At 57.0% G+C, this 17,373-nt stretch overlaps 4 protein-coding genes across 4 annotated transcripts; 3 read left to right on the top strand and 1 right to left on the bottom strand.

Annotated features, from left to right (window-relative positions):
* Positions 1-2,535: 2,535 nt before the first annotated feature.
* CDEST_07337 (uncharacterized protein) lies at positions 2,536-5,124 on the top strand. The gene is made up of 3 exons (XM_062923496.1): positions 2,536-2,661; positions 2,753-4,761; positions 4,833-5,124. Exons 1-2 carry the CDS (start codon positions 2,543-2,545, stop codon positions 3,102-3,104), a joined length of 471 nt encoding a protein of 156 aa, XP_062779547.1. The 5' UTR covers positions 2,536-2,542; the 3' UTR covers positions 3,105-4,761; positions 4,833-5,124.
* A 2,161-nt stretch (positions 5,125-7,285) lies between these two features.
* CDEST_07336 (Putative adenosine deaminase domain, adenosine/adenine deaminase, adenosine/AMP deaminase active) lies at positions 7,286-8,892 on the top strand. The gene has a single exon (XM_062923495.1). The coding sequence runs from the start codon at positions 7,806-7,808 to the stop codon at positions 8,889-8,891; it is 1,086 nt and encodes a 361-aa protein (XP_062779546.1). The 5' UTR covers positions 7,286-7,805; the 3' UTR covers position 8,892.
* Positions 8,893-9,794: 902 nt separating this feature from the next.
* Positions 9,795-14,129, bottom strand: CDEST_07335 (Putative cysteine peptidase, cysteine active, peptidase C2, calpain, catalytic). The gene is made up of 2 exons (XM_062923494.1): positions 11,473-14,129; positions 9,795-11,408 (listed from the first exon to the last, which is right to left on the bottom strand). Exons 1-2 carry the CDS (start codon positions 12,840-12,842, stop codon positions 10,019-10,021), a joined length of 2,760 nt encoding a protein of 919 aa, XP_062779545.1. The 5' UTR covers positions 12,843-14,129; the 3' UTR covers positions 9,795-10,018.
* Positions 14,130-14,446: 317 nt separating this feature from the next.
* CDEST_07334 (Putative Zinc finger, TRAF-type, Zinc finger, RING-type, Zinc finger, RING/FYVE/PHD-type) lies at positions 14,447-16,505 on the top strand. The gene is made up of 2 exons (XM_062923493.1): positions 14,447-14,824; positions 14,901-16,505. Exons 1-2 carry the CDS (start codon positions 14,716-14,718, stop codon positions 16,163-16,165), a joined length of 1,374 nt encoding a protein of 457 aa, XP_062779544.1. The 5' UTR covers positions 14,447-14,715; the 3' UTR covers positions 16,166-16,505.
* Positions 16,506-17,373: the final 868 nt, after the last annotated feature.

Genomic DNA, 17,373 nt, shown 5'->3' with positions numbered 1-17,373 from the left:
GGCAATGTAGGAATATCCGTACATCACCCGAGATTCGTACTCTGTACAGAGTACGGATACTCACGACGGATACAGATACATATGACACCTCACGACTTGCACTAGCGCCTCGCATGACAGGGCCAACGGATGGATGGCCAGGCCTGGCCTCGAACCGTTGACAGCGAACGTGCGAACCCAGACAAGCCCGCAGTCCACACGTCCACACACTCTAGCGCCATGGCGATGTCGCTCCGAGCATGCTTGCCCTAGAGGGCAGTCTCCTGACGTTTGACAAGCAGGCAAGATGCTCCTCTCTCCCATCTGCTGTCATCGCCGTCTCGGCCAGATGTCCGGGGAAACACTTTGCAACGGCGGAGCTCCCGCCTCTGTACGACACACTAGCCAAGTCTTTGCAGGACCTTCTCAATCTCGACCTTCTCCAGGGACCTCTGATCAATCCCAACTCGGCGTGACAAACACGGATCAGTGCACCCTAGAGCCCACCTTTGATATTGAGATGAGGTGGGCATTATTAGCAGGTCTGCACTGCCGCGACAAGAAGAAGAGGCTCGCGTCACGTCACGTCACGAGGCAAACCGCACATCCGTTCGGTTCGAGCCCCGAGACGATCGGATTGGTAGTCTTTGCATATGAATGCATAACGATAGCCTCGGACGGGTCGACCAGCCGGACTACCAGCCGGTGGCCCCTCCCCTCCCCTCCCATCCCCTCGCTGCCGATGGGCCGAAATTTGCTCCGACAAACTCGCCAGGTCTCCCACGTCCCAGTTGTCCACGGTCTCTTTTCCCCGAACATCTGCCAGACAGAGCCACGCGCTTGGCGTAGCATCGGTCCCGTCGCGGCAAAACAACCCTCCGGACGAACTGGACTGGCTGGTTTGTCTTGCTTGCTTGCTTGTTTGCCTGCCATGTATTCTGTCCAAGTAAACCTCTCCACCGTCGCCATCAATGAATGCATCGTAGCACATGAGTAATCGAACTCTGCTCGGCCTGTCAGCCGAGAACTCACACGCGACCAATGGCATAGACGACAGGCCCTCAAGAGGCGTGAGACGGCATCTACCCATCATCTTGGTCGCCCAAGGTTTGATCTCGCGAACCGCATCTTCCCGCCCTGGAACGCTCCCATGCCCCATGTCCCATGTCCCATGTCCGCTGTCCACTGTCGTGTGCGTGCCGGCTGTCGAAAACACGTCAATCGCCTCCGAGCGCTCCACAAAACCCTGTCCTTGTCGGGACTCTCAACAGAGTCGACCGACATGAGCTCCTGCAGCCCGCAGTACACTATTGCACAGGCCCTATCTGTACATCGTACACATACGATGTACCGAACGAGCTATGAGGGGCCGGGGGTGGGACGATGGACTGACTGTCAACAGAGCACATCGTACATACGATAGGAGGACAAAGTTAGCGTTGCTCACGGCCGCTGCTGGGAAAACTCTAGCTGCAGGAGACGATCTCTTCCCCCCCCTCCCGCGCGGCCTTTTCGACAGGAGCTTACTTCGCCAACGACCCGGGGATGCGACCCATCATTACTAGTCTACTATAAGTACACTACCACCATACCATGCTGCAGCATCCATCCCACTTCCCGAGGATCATGCATCCGGCGAGGTGGCGTGCAAGGCCCTGGACGTTTCCTCCGTGCGCCACGGCTCACAACGGCCTGCGAATTCCAGGCCTGCTGGCTAACTCCTTCGGTTGCCTGTCATGGCTGCTTACAATTGTGGTGTGGTGTGTGGTGTGGTGTGTTGTGGTGTGGCGGTGGCGGCGGTGGTAGTTAGTGATGGTGGTGTACATGCACCCATAATCGCCATCAAACTAGCAACTAACTGCCTGGAACATTGAGCCAAAGTAACATGATAGTCTTCGTCAGTCCAATACTCCCAGACCGTACACCGAGGGGGCTACCTCCTTTGCCGGGACTGGGCTGGGGCGACGGTTCTATCGCGAGCCGACGAGATGACAAGACGACAAGCGATTCCACTGTTCGGAAAACTAGCGGGCTTTCTACTTGATCCTGCACCCTTGGCCCACGGCATCTACCGTCTGTCTACTGCAATCTCACAAAGCCGGGTCCAATATTCCGATCCACGGTGGAACATGTGTTATTGCGTGGTGGGAATCGCAGATCAGCGGGTAGCACATGGACAACGGCCCGGCTGGCGCTGCGGTACTGTCGGTGCTGGCGGTGCTGCGGTGCTACGTACGAGAAGCACGGGTATGTATCGCGCAATATCTGTAAAGGACCTCTGACCTCTGATTCTAAGCAGCGGAACGGAAAACGGGGAGGGGGGGGGGGGGGGTTCAGTTCACGACTCGTTGCGTTCCCGGCCGGCGCGGTCGGTTTGCAGCAATGTAACATGACCCCCGAGTCGTGCGGCGAGCTCTCCAACAGATGGGGCTGGCCGTTGATTCCGTTGTAGGTCGGAGGGCCGGCCACTCGACCAGGGCCGCTGTGGCTGCGCATCCCTCCCCCACAGGAGAGGGGGAGGGAAGGGGAGACGAGACATGACGATGCCGCGAGAAGTTGCGACATGATGGGAAATCTTATCAGGGACCCCAGAACAAGCAAGGACCACCGGGGGGACTGGCCGGAGACAATGGAGTTGCTGACGTTGTCGCTGGTCTACATTCGTCCGCGCCGCCGTGCTGGGTGAGTCGCGATATTAACCCCCATCATCATCATCCTCCTCCTCCTCCTCCGCCTCCCCTTCCCTCCCCCCTACCCCCTACTCCCCTTCAAGTACCAAGAACCAAGGACCAAGGACCGACCACAACGGGCTCTTGGGTCACGGGTGCCGCATGCCGCAGATTAAGAGCATCAGCTATAGCCAGGACGTTTATCCCAAAGGAGATGTGGAGACCGAAGCAGTAGCATCTGATGACAACCGAATGCCGAATCGGCGGATGGAAGCGATCGGCTCCGTATTTTGTACTTTGGCTTTTTCTATGTACCCGTCGTGTACCTGGACTGTACTGCGTGCAGAGTCACTTCACTTTACTGCACACTGGACGGATATTAATAGCGAAACTTGCAAAAAACTCTGGACTGTGCGTTTTACCCGTCTCCAAGTTCGTCTCGGTTGGACGGCCTGAACTTGTCTCTTCCCGCCCTCTCCAGACTCTCTCTCTCTCTCTCTCTCTCTCTCTCTCTCTCTCTCTCTCTCTCTCTCTCTCTCTCTCTCTCTCTCTCTCTCTCTCTCTCTCTCTCTCTCTCTCTCTCTATATCAGAGTTCCCAACCCAGACAGGGAAACACCCCCATGCTCTTGTCAAAGCCGCACACCCACCGACTTGGACCGCAAACCTGACCTGGGCGATGCTGGCTCGATTGGCGTTCCCTGTGCAAAGGTTGGCTCGAGCACCCGAGCACGCGAGGAGGCCGTGCAAAGGAAAAAACGGTTGTCGACCCCTGTCGGCCATGGTATGTGTCTTGCCAGCTAGTTTGCTCTGTGTATATGTGCCTGTCTGCCGGGTTCCATCCGTGAAACCAATCTGCGTTCGGTGGTATCCAGTTCGGGGCTATAACAACTGGATGATAACCGAGTGTCTCTCTCTCTCTCTCTTTCTCTCTCTCCTTGTTAGCAGCCCGGCATCGTTCACTGTCACCAGCCACCGGTCGTCGGACGGAGTACTGTCCAAAGTGGCACATGCTCCGGCCGCCATCCCCCAGGCTTGCATCCTTCCCTCCCCTTGAACAAGCGAAACGGACCATGTGCAGCGCGGGTTACACTGCACCATCGACTGCACTCTAGACCTCGAGGAGGGGGTGCCATTCGGTATTTCCGCCGGGATGGGAACAGCTCCTGGGCACAGTAGGCGTGATCAGCAGCAAACGCCAGAACCGGCCAGGTTGAATGCAGGTGGTGCGCGCGGTGGTGTGCAAACCCCGCAAATATTATACACATTCTCCTCCTCGTCACTTGTAGAGAGGGAAGGGAAAGAAAGAAAGAAGACCTGCTTCGGTTTTCCCTTCTGGCCGACCTGGCTCGAGATAAGTACTAGCTGGCTGGCTGGGCATGCGCCCTCTCGGAACTGGAGGATTGTGCCCATGTGACGCAAGCTGCAACGGCAAACGGACACAGGGACGGACGGTTACTGGCAATATCGCATCGCATCGCATCGCATCGCATCGCATAGTTTAAATTTCGCTGCGGAACAAGACAAAGCCGGGCGTTATGCAGTGTGACCAAAGCTGCCCTCGAGTCCGGCCCACTGCAACCTAACATCCCTTCCCTCCCTCCCTTCCTCCCCCCCCTCTCTCTATATAGTATCTTTCATTCATTTTCTACAAGACATATTGGCCCTCTATACTGGACAAGGAGGAGGACGAGGACGACTTTGGTGCCACTGGTCATGGGACTGGATCCAGTCAGAAGCTTACAGAGAAGGAGCTGGTAACTAAACTTGAGTCCCTTTCGGACGGCAGTCATTCGCAATAGGCGGTCAGCAAGCCAAATGAAACGGCGAGGTCCAAAGAGACGGCCCCCTTTCCCCTTGCTAGCTTGCATGAAACTGGGCCCGGCTGTTCTGACGAATCCCACATTTCCGTCAGCGGGAAAGGGGGGGGCTTGAAGGGTACATACATTATGTTTACATGGATAGGAACATCGGAGGCGGACATGAGCAGCAGGAGAACGGTTCTCAACTTTACCCACAGACGGTGTCGGTGTCGACATCTGGGTACGGAGTCCACTTACAGACCACAGCGGAAAGGGCGTCGAGAAGGAAGCTTGAATCCTGGGTTGCCCGCGGGTTCGTCATCCTCCCCCCCCCCCTTCCCCCGTCGATCTTGGAACAAGAAAGGCTCACGGCCGCGTCCCAAGACTTGGGATAAGGTACGACGATGCAAAGTCTGTGACATGAAGACGCGGTCCGGTTGGTTGCCCGCTTCAAATCGACAGAAATAGAACACCAGAGAGGGCTCGACGACTGGTGATGGATGGATGGATGGATGGACGAGCACAAACAAGCCTCTGGACGCGGAAACAGCCATGACAAGCTTAAACGAAGGGACGGAGAGAGGGAAGGGGGAGGGGGGGGACAGAACGTGACCTGATCGGCCGTTGCACGCGGTGACTGCGGGCTATTCCCATCGATAAGCTTTTTGTGCACGTCTGGCGGGCAGAGAGGGGGGAGGAGGGCCTCTTCTGGATCACTACGAAGAGATCGGTGGTTGCGACAGCTCATGTTCCAGATGCCATGGGGGACTAGCCGACCCCCCGTGCCAGCAGCATGGACGGAGGAGAGAGCGGCTTGGTTTGGCAGCAGTCGGAGCATATCTAGGGGGCCAAGAGACCGGTCGACCACCGTTACCCCCCCTTGGCGGGGGGGGGGGGGGGGGGGGGGCTCAGACCAGGAACGGTTCCTTGGCTGGACGGGACGGGTTCGGAGCAAGAACCCGAGGGGGCACGTCCAGCCGTTCCGTCATCAAACATCAAGGGTCGTGAGAGACAGACTTCGGAGAGAGAGAGAGAGAGAGAGAGATAGAATGTGTGTGTGTGTGTGTGTGTGTGTGTGTGTGTGTGTGTGTGTGTGTGTATTTGTGCTTGTTGTGTATATGCAGGACTTGGGAATGGTATCATATGCTCTCAATCCTGACGCTGGCGAGCGTCGGGAGAGAGAAACACACACTATTGTTCAGCAGCTATTTGCTATAGATGGTGTAAGTGTAGACTCGACTGCACTGCCCGGCGCCCCCCCCTTCCCATCGATGAGACGACCGATCTGACGACCGAAACGACCCAGGTCACCTGCGGCTTTTTCTCCCGTCTTTCATCCCTGGTCCGTGGTGTACCCATACTTACATCAACTACTCAGTGCGCACCACCGCCCTCCTCCCCACAATCATCAGGTGCATTCAGTTGCAGTCAAAATACTGGGTGGGATCTTGGGCACTGATGTTGGCTCTGAGATCACCCCCTTTCTATGACAAGGACCTCGTTGGTTGAGGTCTTGATCAAGCCTCGTCCGCGCATATCGGTGAGATATTGGCTTGGGGGGGGGCAGCGATCTCCTGAGACATGAATCTTGCGAAAAGGAGCGGGAAATAACCCTTTTCTTCTTCTGGTGATACACGCCATTGACAGAAGAGGGGAGGGTGTGACAGTCTTCAAGGCTCGTCACCTGTGAACAACGAAAAATCAACACGAGAGAGAGAGAGAGAGAGAGAGACAGAGAGAGAGAGAAAAGAGCCAATGAGGAATTGGCCAGTAGACTGTAGTGTAATCGGGTACGCGAACCAGTCTTACAGGAGACACGAGCCGCTGAAGAAGCTGGCTGAAGAAGTTGAAGGAGACCATTTCCAATGATGATGTCAGCGCTGTGTGGTATGAGACAACTGGGACTAGCTGCCGTCAGGTTTGGGGCGTAGTTACGGCTGCTGTCGTTGTCGGGTCTCACTCAACATTGTCTATGAACGTTATCTCTTCGTCTGATTTCCCGAAGAGGAGGATGCCCGTTTACACGGGCATACATTCTGCCTGCTGTCGGCTGCCCTCTTCCCGACGTCGAGGGCCTGAAAAGAGGAGAAGAGAGGGTTGGGTCAACGAGACTGTCTCATCGGCCAAATGTTTGACTAGCCAGCCCTCTCGGTGGTCGCTCTCCGATCGCAACCGAACTTTGGACTTGCAGAGCTTGTTTCGTCATAAGAGAGATCGCTTCATCCAATGCCCCCCCCCCCCCCTCCCCACGGCAGATGCTACATACCAGTTCTTAGCCCGCTTCAACATGGATATGTCAAACCATCCTGTCGTTCGACGGCTGCGTTGGTCGTGCGTTTAATGCCGCAGGGCGTCGCGGGGGGGTTGCCAAAAAAAGAAAAAAAAGAAAGTGAGAGGAACGAACGGCAAAAGGAAAAACTGGGACGGTTGAAAGATAGTTTTGGGCGGGCTTAATCAGGACCAGGGGGAACCCTATCATGAGCATCGGCAACATGGTGTTTCTTGGTTGTACACCGCACATTACCCCATCATAAGAACTCTGTATACCGTATGCTTTGGGGGTGTTTCGTTTATCCGGACCTGATTCATCATGGTAACCGCCTTGTGAGACCGACGAGATGCCTTGTCGGGGAGGACTCACTGTCCATCCAAGGAGGTGTTGCCAGAACCGCAAAACGAGCCGGACGTGAGTTAGTGCTGCCCCAAACGCTGCTCACTTCGCCGTGTTCCGCCGCCAGACTAGGAACGGCGTTCGCCGACACCGCACGAGATGGCGGCCGGATAACGTAACCAACCAGCCGGTCCGAAGAACAGACAGACAGACAGACAGACAGACAAACAGACAGACAGATGGACATTTGACTTTTTGTTCTCAAACCCCCCCAAAAATAACCTATGAATCGGAATCCAACGGCAGGACTCGAAAAGGTTAACAGGCAAACTTTCTGGTGGCAGATACACATCGTGCATTTACCAAGCCGTGCGTTCGTCTCCCAGACTTCTAGAAGTTTGTTTCGTGAACGAGGAGGGGAGGGCAGAAAGACAACATCAACAACGACGGGGGACTTGAGCAGACTTTGGCGGGTGAAACATCTCTGTCTGCACCTACAACGTCGTCACGCTCCAACTCACACATTCACGTCCTCTATCTCTCGTCCTTGGCTGGAGTCATAGTCTGCCTTTTCCACAACGCGTTTCTAAACCTCCTCGGGAAATTCAATTTCGGGAAGCTCAATCTTGGGATACTCGGACATTACACACACACACACACACACACACACATACGCACGCACCTTACTTCAACGCTTACACGCTCCATCTCACACACACAAAGTCGCAGCCAACCAGCCGCCCGGCATGTGCAAGGACGCCCTCCACGATCTGCTGGTCGATCTGCCCAAGTGCGAGCACCACATCCACATCGAGGGCTCCCTCGCGCCCGAGCTGCTGTTCCGCCTCGCCGCGCAGAACGGCATCCCCCTGCCCGCCGCCGACAAGGATCCGGCCTTCGCCGGCGTCGAGGCGCTGTACGAGCGCTACCGCAACTTCACCTCGCTCGACGACTTCCTGCACTACTACTTCATCGGCTTCTCGGTGCTGCTAACCGCCGCCGACTTTGAGGAGCTAGGGTACGCCTACTTCGCCAAGGCGCACGCCCAGAACGTCCGCCACGCCGAGGTCTTCTTCGACCCCCAGGCCCACACGGCCCGCGGCGTCGCCTACGGCACCGTCGTCGACGGCCTGCGCCGCGCCCGCCGCCGCGCCGAGGCCGACTTTGGCATGACGGTCGAGTACATCGTCTGCTTGCTGCGCCACTGCCCCGTCGACGACGCCATGCGCATGTTCCTCGAGGCCCGCGACGCCGGCCACTTCCGGGACGGCACCATCGCCGGCCTCGGCATGTCGAGCAGCGAGGCGCCCTACCCGCCCGCCATGTTCCGCCCCGTCTACGACGCCGCCCGGGACTCCGGCATCCGGCGCACGGCGCACGTCGGCGAGGAGGGGCCCGCCGCCTTCGTCGTCTCGGCGCTCGACGACCTCGACGTCGAGCGCGTCGACCACGGGCGGCGCGCGGCCGAGGACGACGCGCTGCTGACGAGGCTGGCCGGGCGCAAGACGCTGCTGAGCCTGTGCCCCGTGTCCAACGTCGTGCTGCGGGGCGTGCGCGAGATGCGCGAGATGCCCATCCGGACCTTCCTCGACCGCGGCGTGCGCTTCAGCATCAACAGCGACGACCCGGCCTACTTTGGCGGCTACATCCTCGAGAACTACTGCGCCGTGCAGGAGGCCTTCGGCCTGAGCGTCGACGAGTGGCGGGGCATCGCGACGGGCGCCGTCGAGGGTAGCTGGTGCTCCGCGGCCCGGAAGGGGGAGCTGGTCAAGGAGGTCGAGGCCGTCGTCGCCAGGCACCGGGGGCTGTTGGCGACGACGAAGGCGGCCTAGGGTCGGTTGTCGAGAGGCGGCCACTCAAGCTCGAGGCTTGTTGAGCATGTTTCGGGACGGGGGTTTTGTTGTTTGACGATGGGGGCGTTTAGAGTTTGCCTCGCGCGGGCGGGCTCTGCGACTTGTGTCGCGATTCACACGAGGCCTCCTTTCTCGGCCGACCACTGGACGCCTGTCTGTTTGGGGGGGACTCTGGTCGAGGCCTTTTGGTGTTGAAACCCCCTTAGCTGGAGTTCGTTCAGAATACGTCCGTTTGGGCACAAAAGGGGGGCAAAGGCAAAGGCAAAGGCAAAGGCAAAGGGCGGGAGCCGTTGTGAGAAGAGGAGACTCTAGAGGTCTGACTGTCCAGGGGGAAGAATATCCGGATAGTTTCCAGTGACGGACTTTGAGGCCGAAAGAACCGCTGGCTTTTCAGCAGAATCACGGCGGCATGTCTCATGTTGAATGACAGTGAGTAGATGGCACATTGTGAACAGAGTCTATGGGGTATACCGTCACGTCGTCCCATCCTTCGCTGTTGTCTTCCGCCTTTACATTGTGTCTCAAGTTTGGAGAGACCCTAAGAATACATTCTCTCCAAAACCGGGACGTGACGTCCCAGGCATGATGGTGCACGTTGATAAACAACTGTCCCAGTTCCTTATCTTCAGACAGCGAAGCAGCTTGAAGAAGACGGGTCTATACGTGTTATCCGGTAAGGACCGAGTGTACATCACAGCGGGCTACATCATTGTGATTCGCAGCATGCCGAAGGGCAGGGTCTCGCATCAGATTTGTAAAAACCTGGAATGCAGAGACCGACCTGGGGGATGGAAACGTGCTCCAAGACTTAAGTCTTGCCATGACACCGTCCAAGGTCGAACCGATAACTGGCGGCACTGCCTCAGGCCTACTAGGGGGAGCCCGACAGTTACAAGGCATATATGACTGAGAAACTGACTTTGAAAGCGGCTGCCATTGAGACTGCCGCGGAATATTCGCTTACAGTTGGTTCCAATTCGGAGACATACGGCAACTCTGGTATGCTATGACGTCCGTCTACACCCAACTAGAGAAACGATAAGAAAAGACATCAAACATTCCCATCAGAATCTCATTAATCATAACACCCTCACACACATCCTTCTCTACGCAGTCGCACCGGCGGCCTCCCCGTCGACAGTCAAACTCGAAGCCTCCTCCGCGTCGCTCGGCGTGGTCAGCTTGATCGCCACATCCGGGTCCCGGGCGTACACCCGCAGCCCGAGCACGCAGACGGCATTCCAAGGCGTTCCAGTCACTTCGTCGTCGTCATCTTCAACTGTGGATTCGGCGTCCGTCTCCGACTCCGAGTCTTCCTTCTCAGCCGACGCCTCTTCGGGGGCCTCTGCATCTTCGGCTGCCGGCGGGGGTACGACGGGCGCCTCTGCAGCCGTGGCGGCTTCCTCCCCCTTCTCCTCCTTCTTTTTCTCCATGTTTTCGTCTTTCTTCTCGTCAGGCTTCTTGGGCTCCGTCGTGGGTCCTTCAGCGGGTTTGGAGGAGCTAGCGAGATCCGCTGGCTTGTCGTCTATGGTGGCAGGTTTTTGGCTGCTGCCGGTGGACTCCTTCTCTTTCTCCTTCTCCTTCTCCTGCCCAGAATCCGTCTTCGGCTCCGCCTTGACTTCACTCTTGGCCTCGTCGGTCTTCTTGCCCTCGTTCGCCATGTCCGACACAACCTTGGCCGAATCCTCAAGCACCTTGGCAGCAATGCCGAGCGCCTTCCTCTGCTTCCTTTTCTTCTTGGCCTTCTTGCTCTCCTTCTTCGCCTTGGCCTCGAGCTTCTTCTTCTCAATCAGCTCGTCCTCGTCCCGCACGCCCCCCTTGGCGTGCGCGATGTCGTACTGCAGGCCGACCTGCCGCAGCTTCTGCGGGTTGCGCTCCGCGTACTCTTTGACGATGTCCTCGACGGGCTTCGCGGCGTCGCCGTTGTGGTGGCGCGCGGCCGTGACCTTGGGGAGGACCTCGTATACGCCCGGCTCGAGATCGACCTCGCAGCTGACGGACCGGTTCTCCCATTTGTGCACGGGGCGGACGCGGCAGATCTGCTCCGGCTCGGGGGTGTCTTTGCTTTCGGCGCCATTCTTGGCGCCGTCGCCCGTGGCTTCCGGGGTCGCCTTCTGCAGGACGAAGTGCAGTTCGAACCAATACTGGCCCTCAAAGCCGTGAAAGTACCGGTCGTCGAGCTGCGTGAGCACGATTACGACCATGCCCGACTTCTTCACCTCGACGATGAACTTGGTCTGGAGGTAGCCCGTGACCCAAGAGACATTGGCAGACGTCCACTGCTGCACAACGGTCCACTTCTCATCGAACAGCCGGGTGCGGTGAATATACATAAAGGTTGACAGCATATCTTCGTATGACATCCAGAAGACGCCGTCGTCGCCAAAAGTGTGGTTGAAGCGTTTCAACCAGTACGGCGTCCACTCCTTGGACCCATCGGACCAGGGGCCGTTCCACTCGCCGACGCCGCCGTCGGATCGTTCGCCCCAGGGGTTTCTGGTGGGAAATTAGCCAGGCGTGCTTTCAAGCTGGACAATTGCCGGTATGCGAGAGGACTTACCTGATTTGCACGAGCCGGACCTTCTTGCCGTCTTCGTCTACTTCTTCCCGGGACTGGAGGATTGAGTACGCGTGCCCAAGTGCGAGGCCGCTTTTCCGCCAGTCCCAACCGGTGCCCATGGCGGCCAGAGCAAAGACGAACTCGCCATCCGAGTTGACAAGCTCCTTCCAGAGCTTGTCCTTGCGCAGCACTCGGTTGGTGGCGATGGTCGACGTGACACCACCCGTCATATCCTCGACTGCCTCGCCTGGCCAGCCACCCGAGATGGCCTCGTAGTCGCCGTGGACCTTGGCGTAGGCCTTCTCAAGCAAGGGCAGCCAGGTCTCGTTTTGGTCCTCGCACCGGGCGAAGTACAACGCGTCGGACCCCGTCTGGTTGCGCTTGCGGTGCAGCCGGGCCTTTTTGCCGCTGGCATCGTATACATCACCGTAGAAGTCGAAATCAGAATCCCTGAGGTACAGGTTGTCGTCGATGACAGTCGAGATCCAGTCGCCGTCGCGCTGGAACACGAAACCGTACACACCGCACTCCTCGTCCCGCGCAACGCAAATCTTCTGCATGAGGTCCTTGCGGTGTGCAATGGTTGCAACGGCAGCGAGCCACCAGCAATCCCCGTTAGCGCCCTGCTTGATATCGGAGGAGGAATAGCCGTTGACTGTGAACTGAGGCGACTCAAAGATCCAGTCGACACGATGGATCGACCCTGGGCTGTACCATTCACCGCCCCGGACACCGCCGCGCTTCGAGGCCTTGACAGAGCCTGACTTTACCCCCGTCATTGTTCCTGAACGGTTTCCCGAACGATCTCCCGCATTGGCAAAGGGATTCCAAATTTCATCGCTTGCGAGAAAGCGACTCACGGCGGCCGGGTCGAAGGGGATAGTGGAGTTGGGGCCCAAGACCTGGGCGGCAGCAAGGGTGTCGAGGCTATTCTTGACGTCCCAGCTGCTAACATTGGGTCCGTCAACGACGGCGGCGCCGCTGCCACCAGGGCCAAAGTCCCCATCGCGGATGAGGCCGTTGAGACAGTTGCTGTAGGGATCTCGCTCGATGTCGAAGTCGGCGTCGGTGTACTTCCCGTTGGTGCGATCACACTCGCGGATGATGCGCTTCACTTTCTCCCGGCACTCACGGGCGGCGGCCTCATACGATTCTTGGGCGTTGCGGGCGGACGAGGCGCCCCTCGCTTGGAAGGAGGGGAGTAGAGAGGCGTAGAGAGACCGGGGGAAGACGGATGTCACCTTTCCGGGGTGTTTTGAATGGAACTTGTCCCAGAAGTCAGAGAGTATCTCCTGAGGCGCCTTCTTGGAGCGCTTGCTGGATGTCACAGGCGGCGGCACGGGGGGCGGGGCGTCTCCGTAAGTTGCCATTTTGAACACAGGCTGCGTACGGCGTAACGATCTGTAGGATATAGAACGTGAAGAATGGATGGAAACGGAGACGTCTCGAAAACCCGGACTGAAGGGATGATCTCACAACCTAGGAGAAAATGACTGAAGCATCGTCTCGTCACTCGAGATTTGGAACGACTCGTCGCCGCGATTAAATAGTTCCACGCCATCTGAAGCCAAGCAAGCAGTGACATCTGGCTCGCATGAGTGAGCTTGCAGCACCCCAACCTCCGCCAACCCGCCGCCACCACCACCACCACCAGCCCTCGACCCCAGCGTCTAGGGCTGACGGACTTGCGATAGCTTCCGTATGCCACAACGCAGTAAGATGTCTGGGGAGGGGATTGGCGGAGCTATGGCCGTGGGCAACCTGGGCCGAACCGGACGGCGTTATTTCGCAAAGGAGCGAATGAAGCAGTCGATAGGATTTCTGATCACTCGGATATCGGAGGGGCCGCGCGGCTCGCGTGGCATGATCCGCTTGATGCTTTCCATACGCTATTGCTGTTGGGCGTGGTGCAGCGCCAGGGCTGTATTTGAAAACCTCATAGGGTCCAGCTGGAGGTTGCAACTTGGGTTGGGGAGGGCGCTGCAGCTGGAGCTCAGGGTCCAGGATCGAGCATGGCGATGCCACCACTGTGGTTTAGCGCCGCGAAGTTGGATTGGCGACAACAGAGCGTTCGAGCGAGCGGCCGTGGCCAACCCTTGGTTTGAGGCAGAGTGACACGTCGGAGAAAACAGCTTGATTGTCTGTCTCGCTTCGATGCATGACAACGTTGGCTTGGCGCGATGGATTGGCGAATCTCACGTAAGATTCAAAGTGTCCATGCTGGATATGCACGCGACTCCTTGTTGGCGTTGATGACCAGCCCGATTTAGACCAGTGACAAGGTGCTCTTTGTGAGGTCTGCAAGTGAGGTATTGGATACACATCGATTAAGGTCCTTCCGTGTGAATGCTTACGGCCGTGCCGTGATAACTCGACATGTTCACTGCTTGGTGCCAGTATCGCAATGCTTCATTTCATGTTTGGGTGAGGACATGCATTCCGCTTGGAGCAGCAGACGACTGCAGTTACTAGAGTCGAGGTAAGCTTTTGCGTTGCTATGATGAACTGAGGGCGCCTGTTTCGACCGAGATGGTTACATGGGCCCTCTTCTCCACATCATTGGCGATGAAGGCATGCGAATCCCCGTTTCCCGACAGGGTTGAATAAAGAAAAGTGCGAGACGCTGGAGGAAGAAAAGATGCGGTTTGGGATTTGGCCGACAGCCGCCAATGCTGAATGCAATGATGAATGCTAAATGCATGCTGAATGCTAAATGCCATGTGCGGGGACTGTGTCAGGGTACAGTGCCCAAACGAAAACACTGTTCTAAACTCGATAGGCTCCATCGATCCTTATCGGCGTATCGCACCCTCGGCTCGAGTCACGTCACTATCTCTCCACCTGTCAAGCAGGTACCTCCTTCCCTGCCGTGCCTACAGCACAGAGGAAGGTACCTGCGATTACTGAAGGTTCCATGTTTGCCGACGGGCGCGAGGCGGGACGGATTTACTGGATGGGATTGCCTCCAAAGTTTCCCTTCCCTCCTCCCATGTCCCTTGGGAATTGACCCTGCGCAACCCATCGTCGGCAGCACCACCCCCCAAACAGATATCCACAAGAAAGCATCGTCATCTCGTCACCGCCTGGAATACACCCACAATACCCGCAAGCAACCTATTTCCTCACCCCCAGCCCCGCGCTCCAACACCATGGTCTTCCGGGACATGTCGTGATCTGTGTCGCTGCGTTGCATAGGTAGAGTCCATATACAGCAGAGGTTGGCAACCAGAGCACCCGCCCATCATGTCACATCCTAGCTTCCCCGGCGACGGCTCTGCCACTACCCATCTTGTCCACAACCTCGTCGAAGAGGCTGTGCGGTCGCTCGAGGGAGTCCCTATCCCCCTGACGCGTGAGTATCACCCGGGCCTAAGAGAAACGAGAGCGCATCGTTGAGCACCCAGCTAATCGTATCGTTGGCAACCCAGCACGAACTCCTCCCAACCAGTGGCCGGTCGAAGAAATATCTACTCGGGAAGCGTTGCGACACTCCATCAGCCCCAGCAAAGTCAGGGAATTGCTCGACTTCTCCGCCTTGCTGTACGCCGACGAGCCCGACGATAACCTTCTCTGTCCCATCTGCAAGCTTCCCGTCATTACTCCCATAATCACGCCCTGCGACCATACCTTCTGTCTCGAATGCCTCAAGCGCCATTTCCATTCGTCCGATACATGCCCCATCGACCGCACCAGGTTTCGCGCCAGGGACTGCAAGACGTCGAGACTCTTGACCAACATTCTCGATAGCCTAGTTGTCGAGTGCCCCAACACTGAGCGAGGATGTAGCGAAAAGATGAAGCGCGAGGAGGTTGTTAAGCACACCATCAACTGCAGGTACACGCTGCACGACTGTCCCGACAAGGCCTGCGACAAGAGGGTGCAGCAGTGGCTTGCAGTCTCGGGCAAGTGCTGGCATTTCGAGCAGACATGCGAATACTGCGAAGACAAGATGGAGGCGGCGTCCATGGCGGACCACATCAATAAGAAGTGTACCAAAAACACGACGAGCTGCTCCGACTGCGGCGCGACGATCAAGCTTTCCGAAGTCAGCCAACACCGCGACAGCAGCTGTCCCGAGGCGTCGGTTGCCTGCAAATATGTCGATTACGGTTGCACACACGAGGCGCTTCGCAAGATCCTGGGCGCCCACCAAGACGACTGCATCTACAAGGTCGTTGCCGTCGTGGGCGAGAAGGTCAAAGCCCAAGAGAAACAGATCGAGAAGCTGCAGAAGCAGACGGAAGAGCAGGAGAGGCAGATCATGGAACTGAAGGACGAGCGACGCGATTGCATCTCGTGGGACGACGTCTTCAGCCTCAACAACGTCCAAGGCGGTCCAAAGTTTAAACCCACCGAGGCCGTTATGACCATATACGAGGACATGGAACGCCGCATGGAGGAGCTCAAGAAGGAGCTGACCGACTTGGAAGGGCGCCAGACGGTCATGGTCCTGAACCAGGTCATGCCGATCAAGGACCAGATCACCGAGATCAGGAGCAACCTGGGCATACTAAAGATGCACATGGCCTGGCTCATGAACAAGAGCCGCGAGGAAGTCGAGCGCAGCCGTCTGGCCAATCGTAGTGTCAGCAGCACCAGCCGCACGCGCGGCAGCTCCGACAGCGATGGCGAAGCCGGCCCGTCAACATCTCGAAGACTGAGCGACGGATCGAACGGCATCCCTCGGCTTTGAAAATCACACAGACAGCTCTAACCAACACGCGACTTTGCACATATAAATTGCTAGCTGGACCTTAGTTTGCACACGCGCTTTCCAGAGCCCGCAGGCCGGTGAATGAAAATGGAGGCCGCGGGAGAAGCACCACACCCTTTGGATGATGATACTGATCCCGAGCATTGCTTCTTTCTTTTCTGTCAGGCGCGCGGGCTTATGTACCAGTACGACTTTTTTCAAATTTTCTGGCGTTCAGGGACTTGGGCAACGGGGTTGAGATGCACGACATGGAACGACGCGGAAATACCCTGGCGGCTGTATGCTACTTATCTAGTAAACCGCCCTTTGAAACCAAATTGGCTATCTTATACCGAGTAGAGTGACACAAAAATGCGCATTTGCAATGCCATATTTCTGTTCAAGCTCGTAATGGCTGATCAGGAGAGTTGTTTCCACCCAAAGTAGGTATACCATAGTCAGTCAAGACGATGGCCGAACACGTGGAAGTAAGCATGCAACATTCAATCTAGAGGTCGGCACCGGTCACAGGTTGCGTTTGACGAAAACTTAGAAAAGATCCAAGGACCAAGGCGCTCACTCATACAATACCTTGTCCCCGCCAAAGTTCTACCCCTCTGCTGCTGTCCCTGGATTTTGTCGCCACTTGCGATGACGTACCCATCAACAAGCGCCTACTTTTTCATCTGTTCGTCTGAAGCTGCCCAGTGGCCGATGTCGTCGAGACTTGAGCAAAGAGTTTAGGGGTCTAGAGGGAATGGACGTTTTTGACAATGTCTCGATCCGGTGTTGAAGGGGGGAGGGGGGTAGCAAACGGCGGCATTTGCCGGGATGCACAAAGGGAAACAAAACATGGTCCCGATCATAGACAAATCCAAATCCTCTAAGCTTGTCGTAAACAAAAAATCCAATTCATGAGTCGTTGGCTGCTGCCTTTCCCAGTGTGGAATGCTTTGGAATCTCAGGCTATCACACCTTGGGTGAGGTACCTAGGTAGGTAGGTAGTGCATGCGGAGGACATCGAAGCTTACTAATCGATGTGGTCTTGACTTTGCGGACTTTGAGTTGAAGGTTTCCAGTGGATTGTCCGCTAATCGGAGGGGCTCCACGCGTCGGACTTAACAGGCACTAGTGCACCACAGTGCCTGAATTCCGCCCCGTGCCCCACTTTCATCGCCTGCCCCGGCGGTGCCCGTCACTGACTTGCT

Source organism: Colletotrichum destructivum, chromosome 4, assembly GCF_034447905.1.
Source record: "Colletotrichum destructivum chromosome 4, complete sequence".
Lineage (NCBI taxonomy): Eukaryota > Fungi > Ascomycota > Sordariomycetes > Glomerellales > Glomerellaceae > Colletotrichum > Colletotrichum destructivum.
The sequence above is the reverse complement of the archived record's forward strand: the minus strand, read 5'-3'. Positions and strand labels throughout refer to the sequence as shown.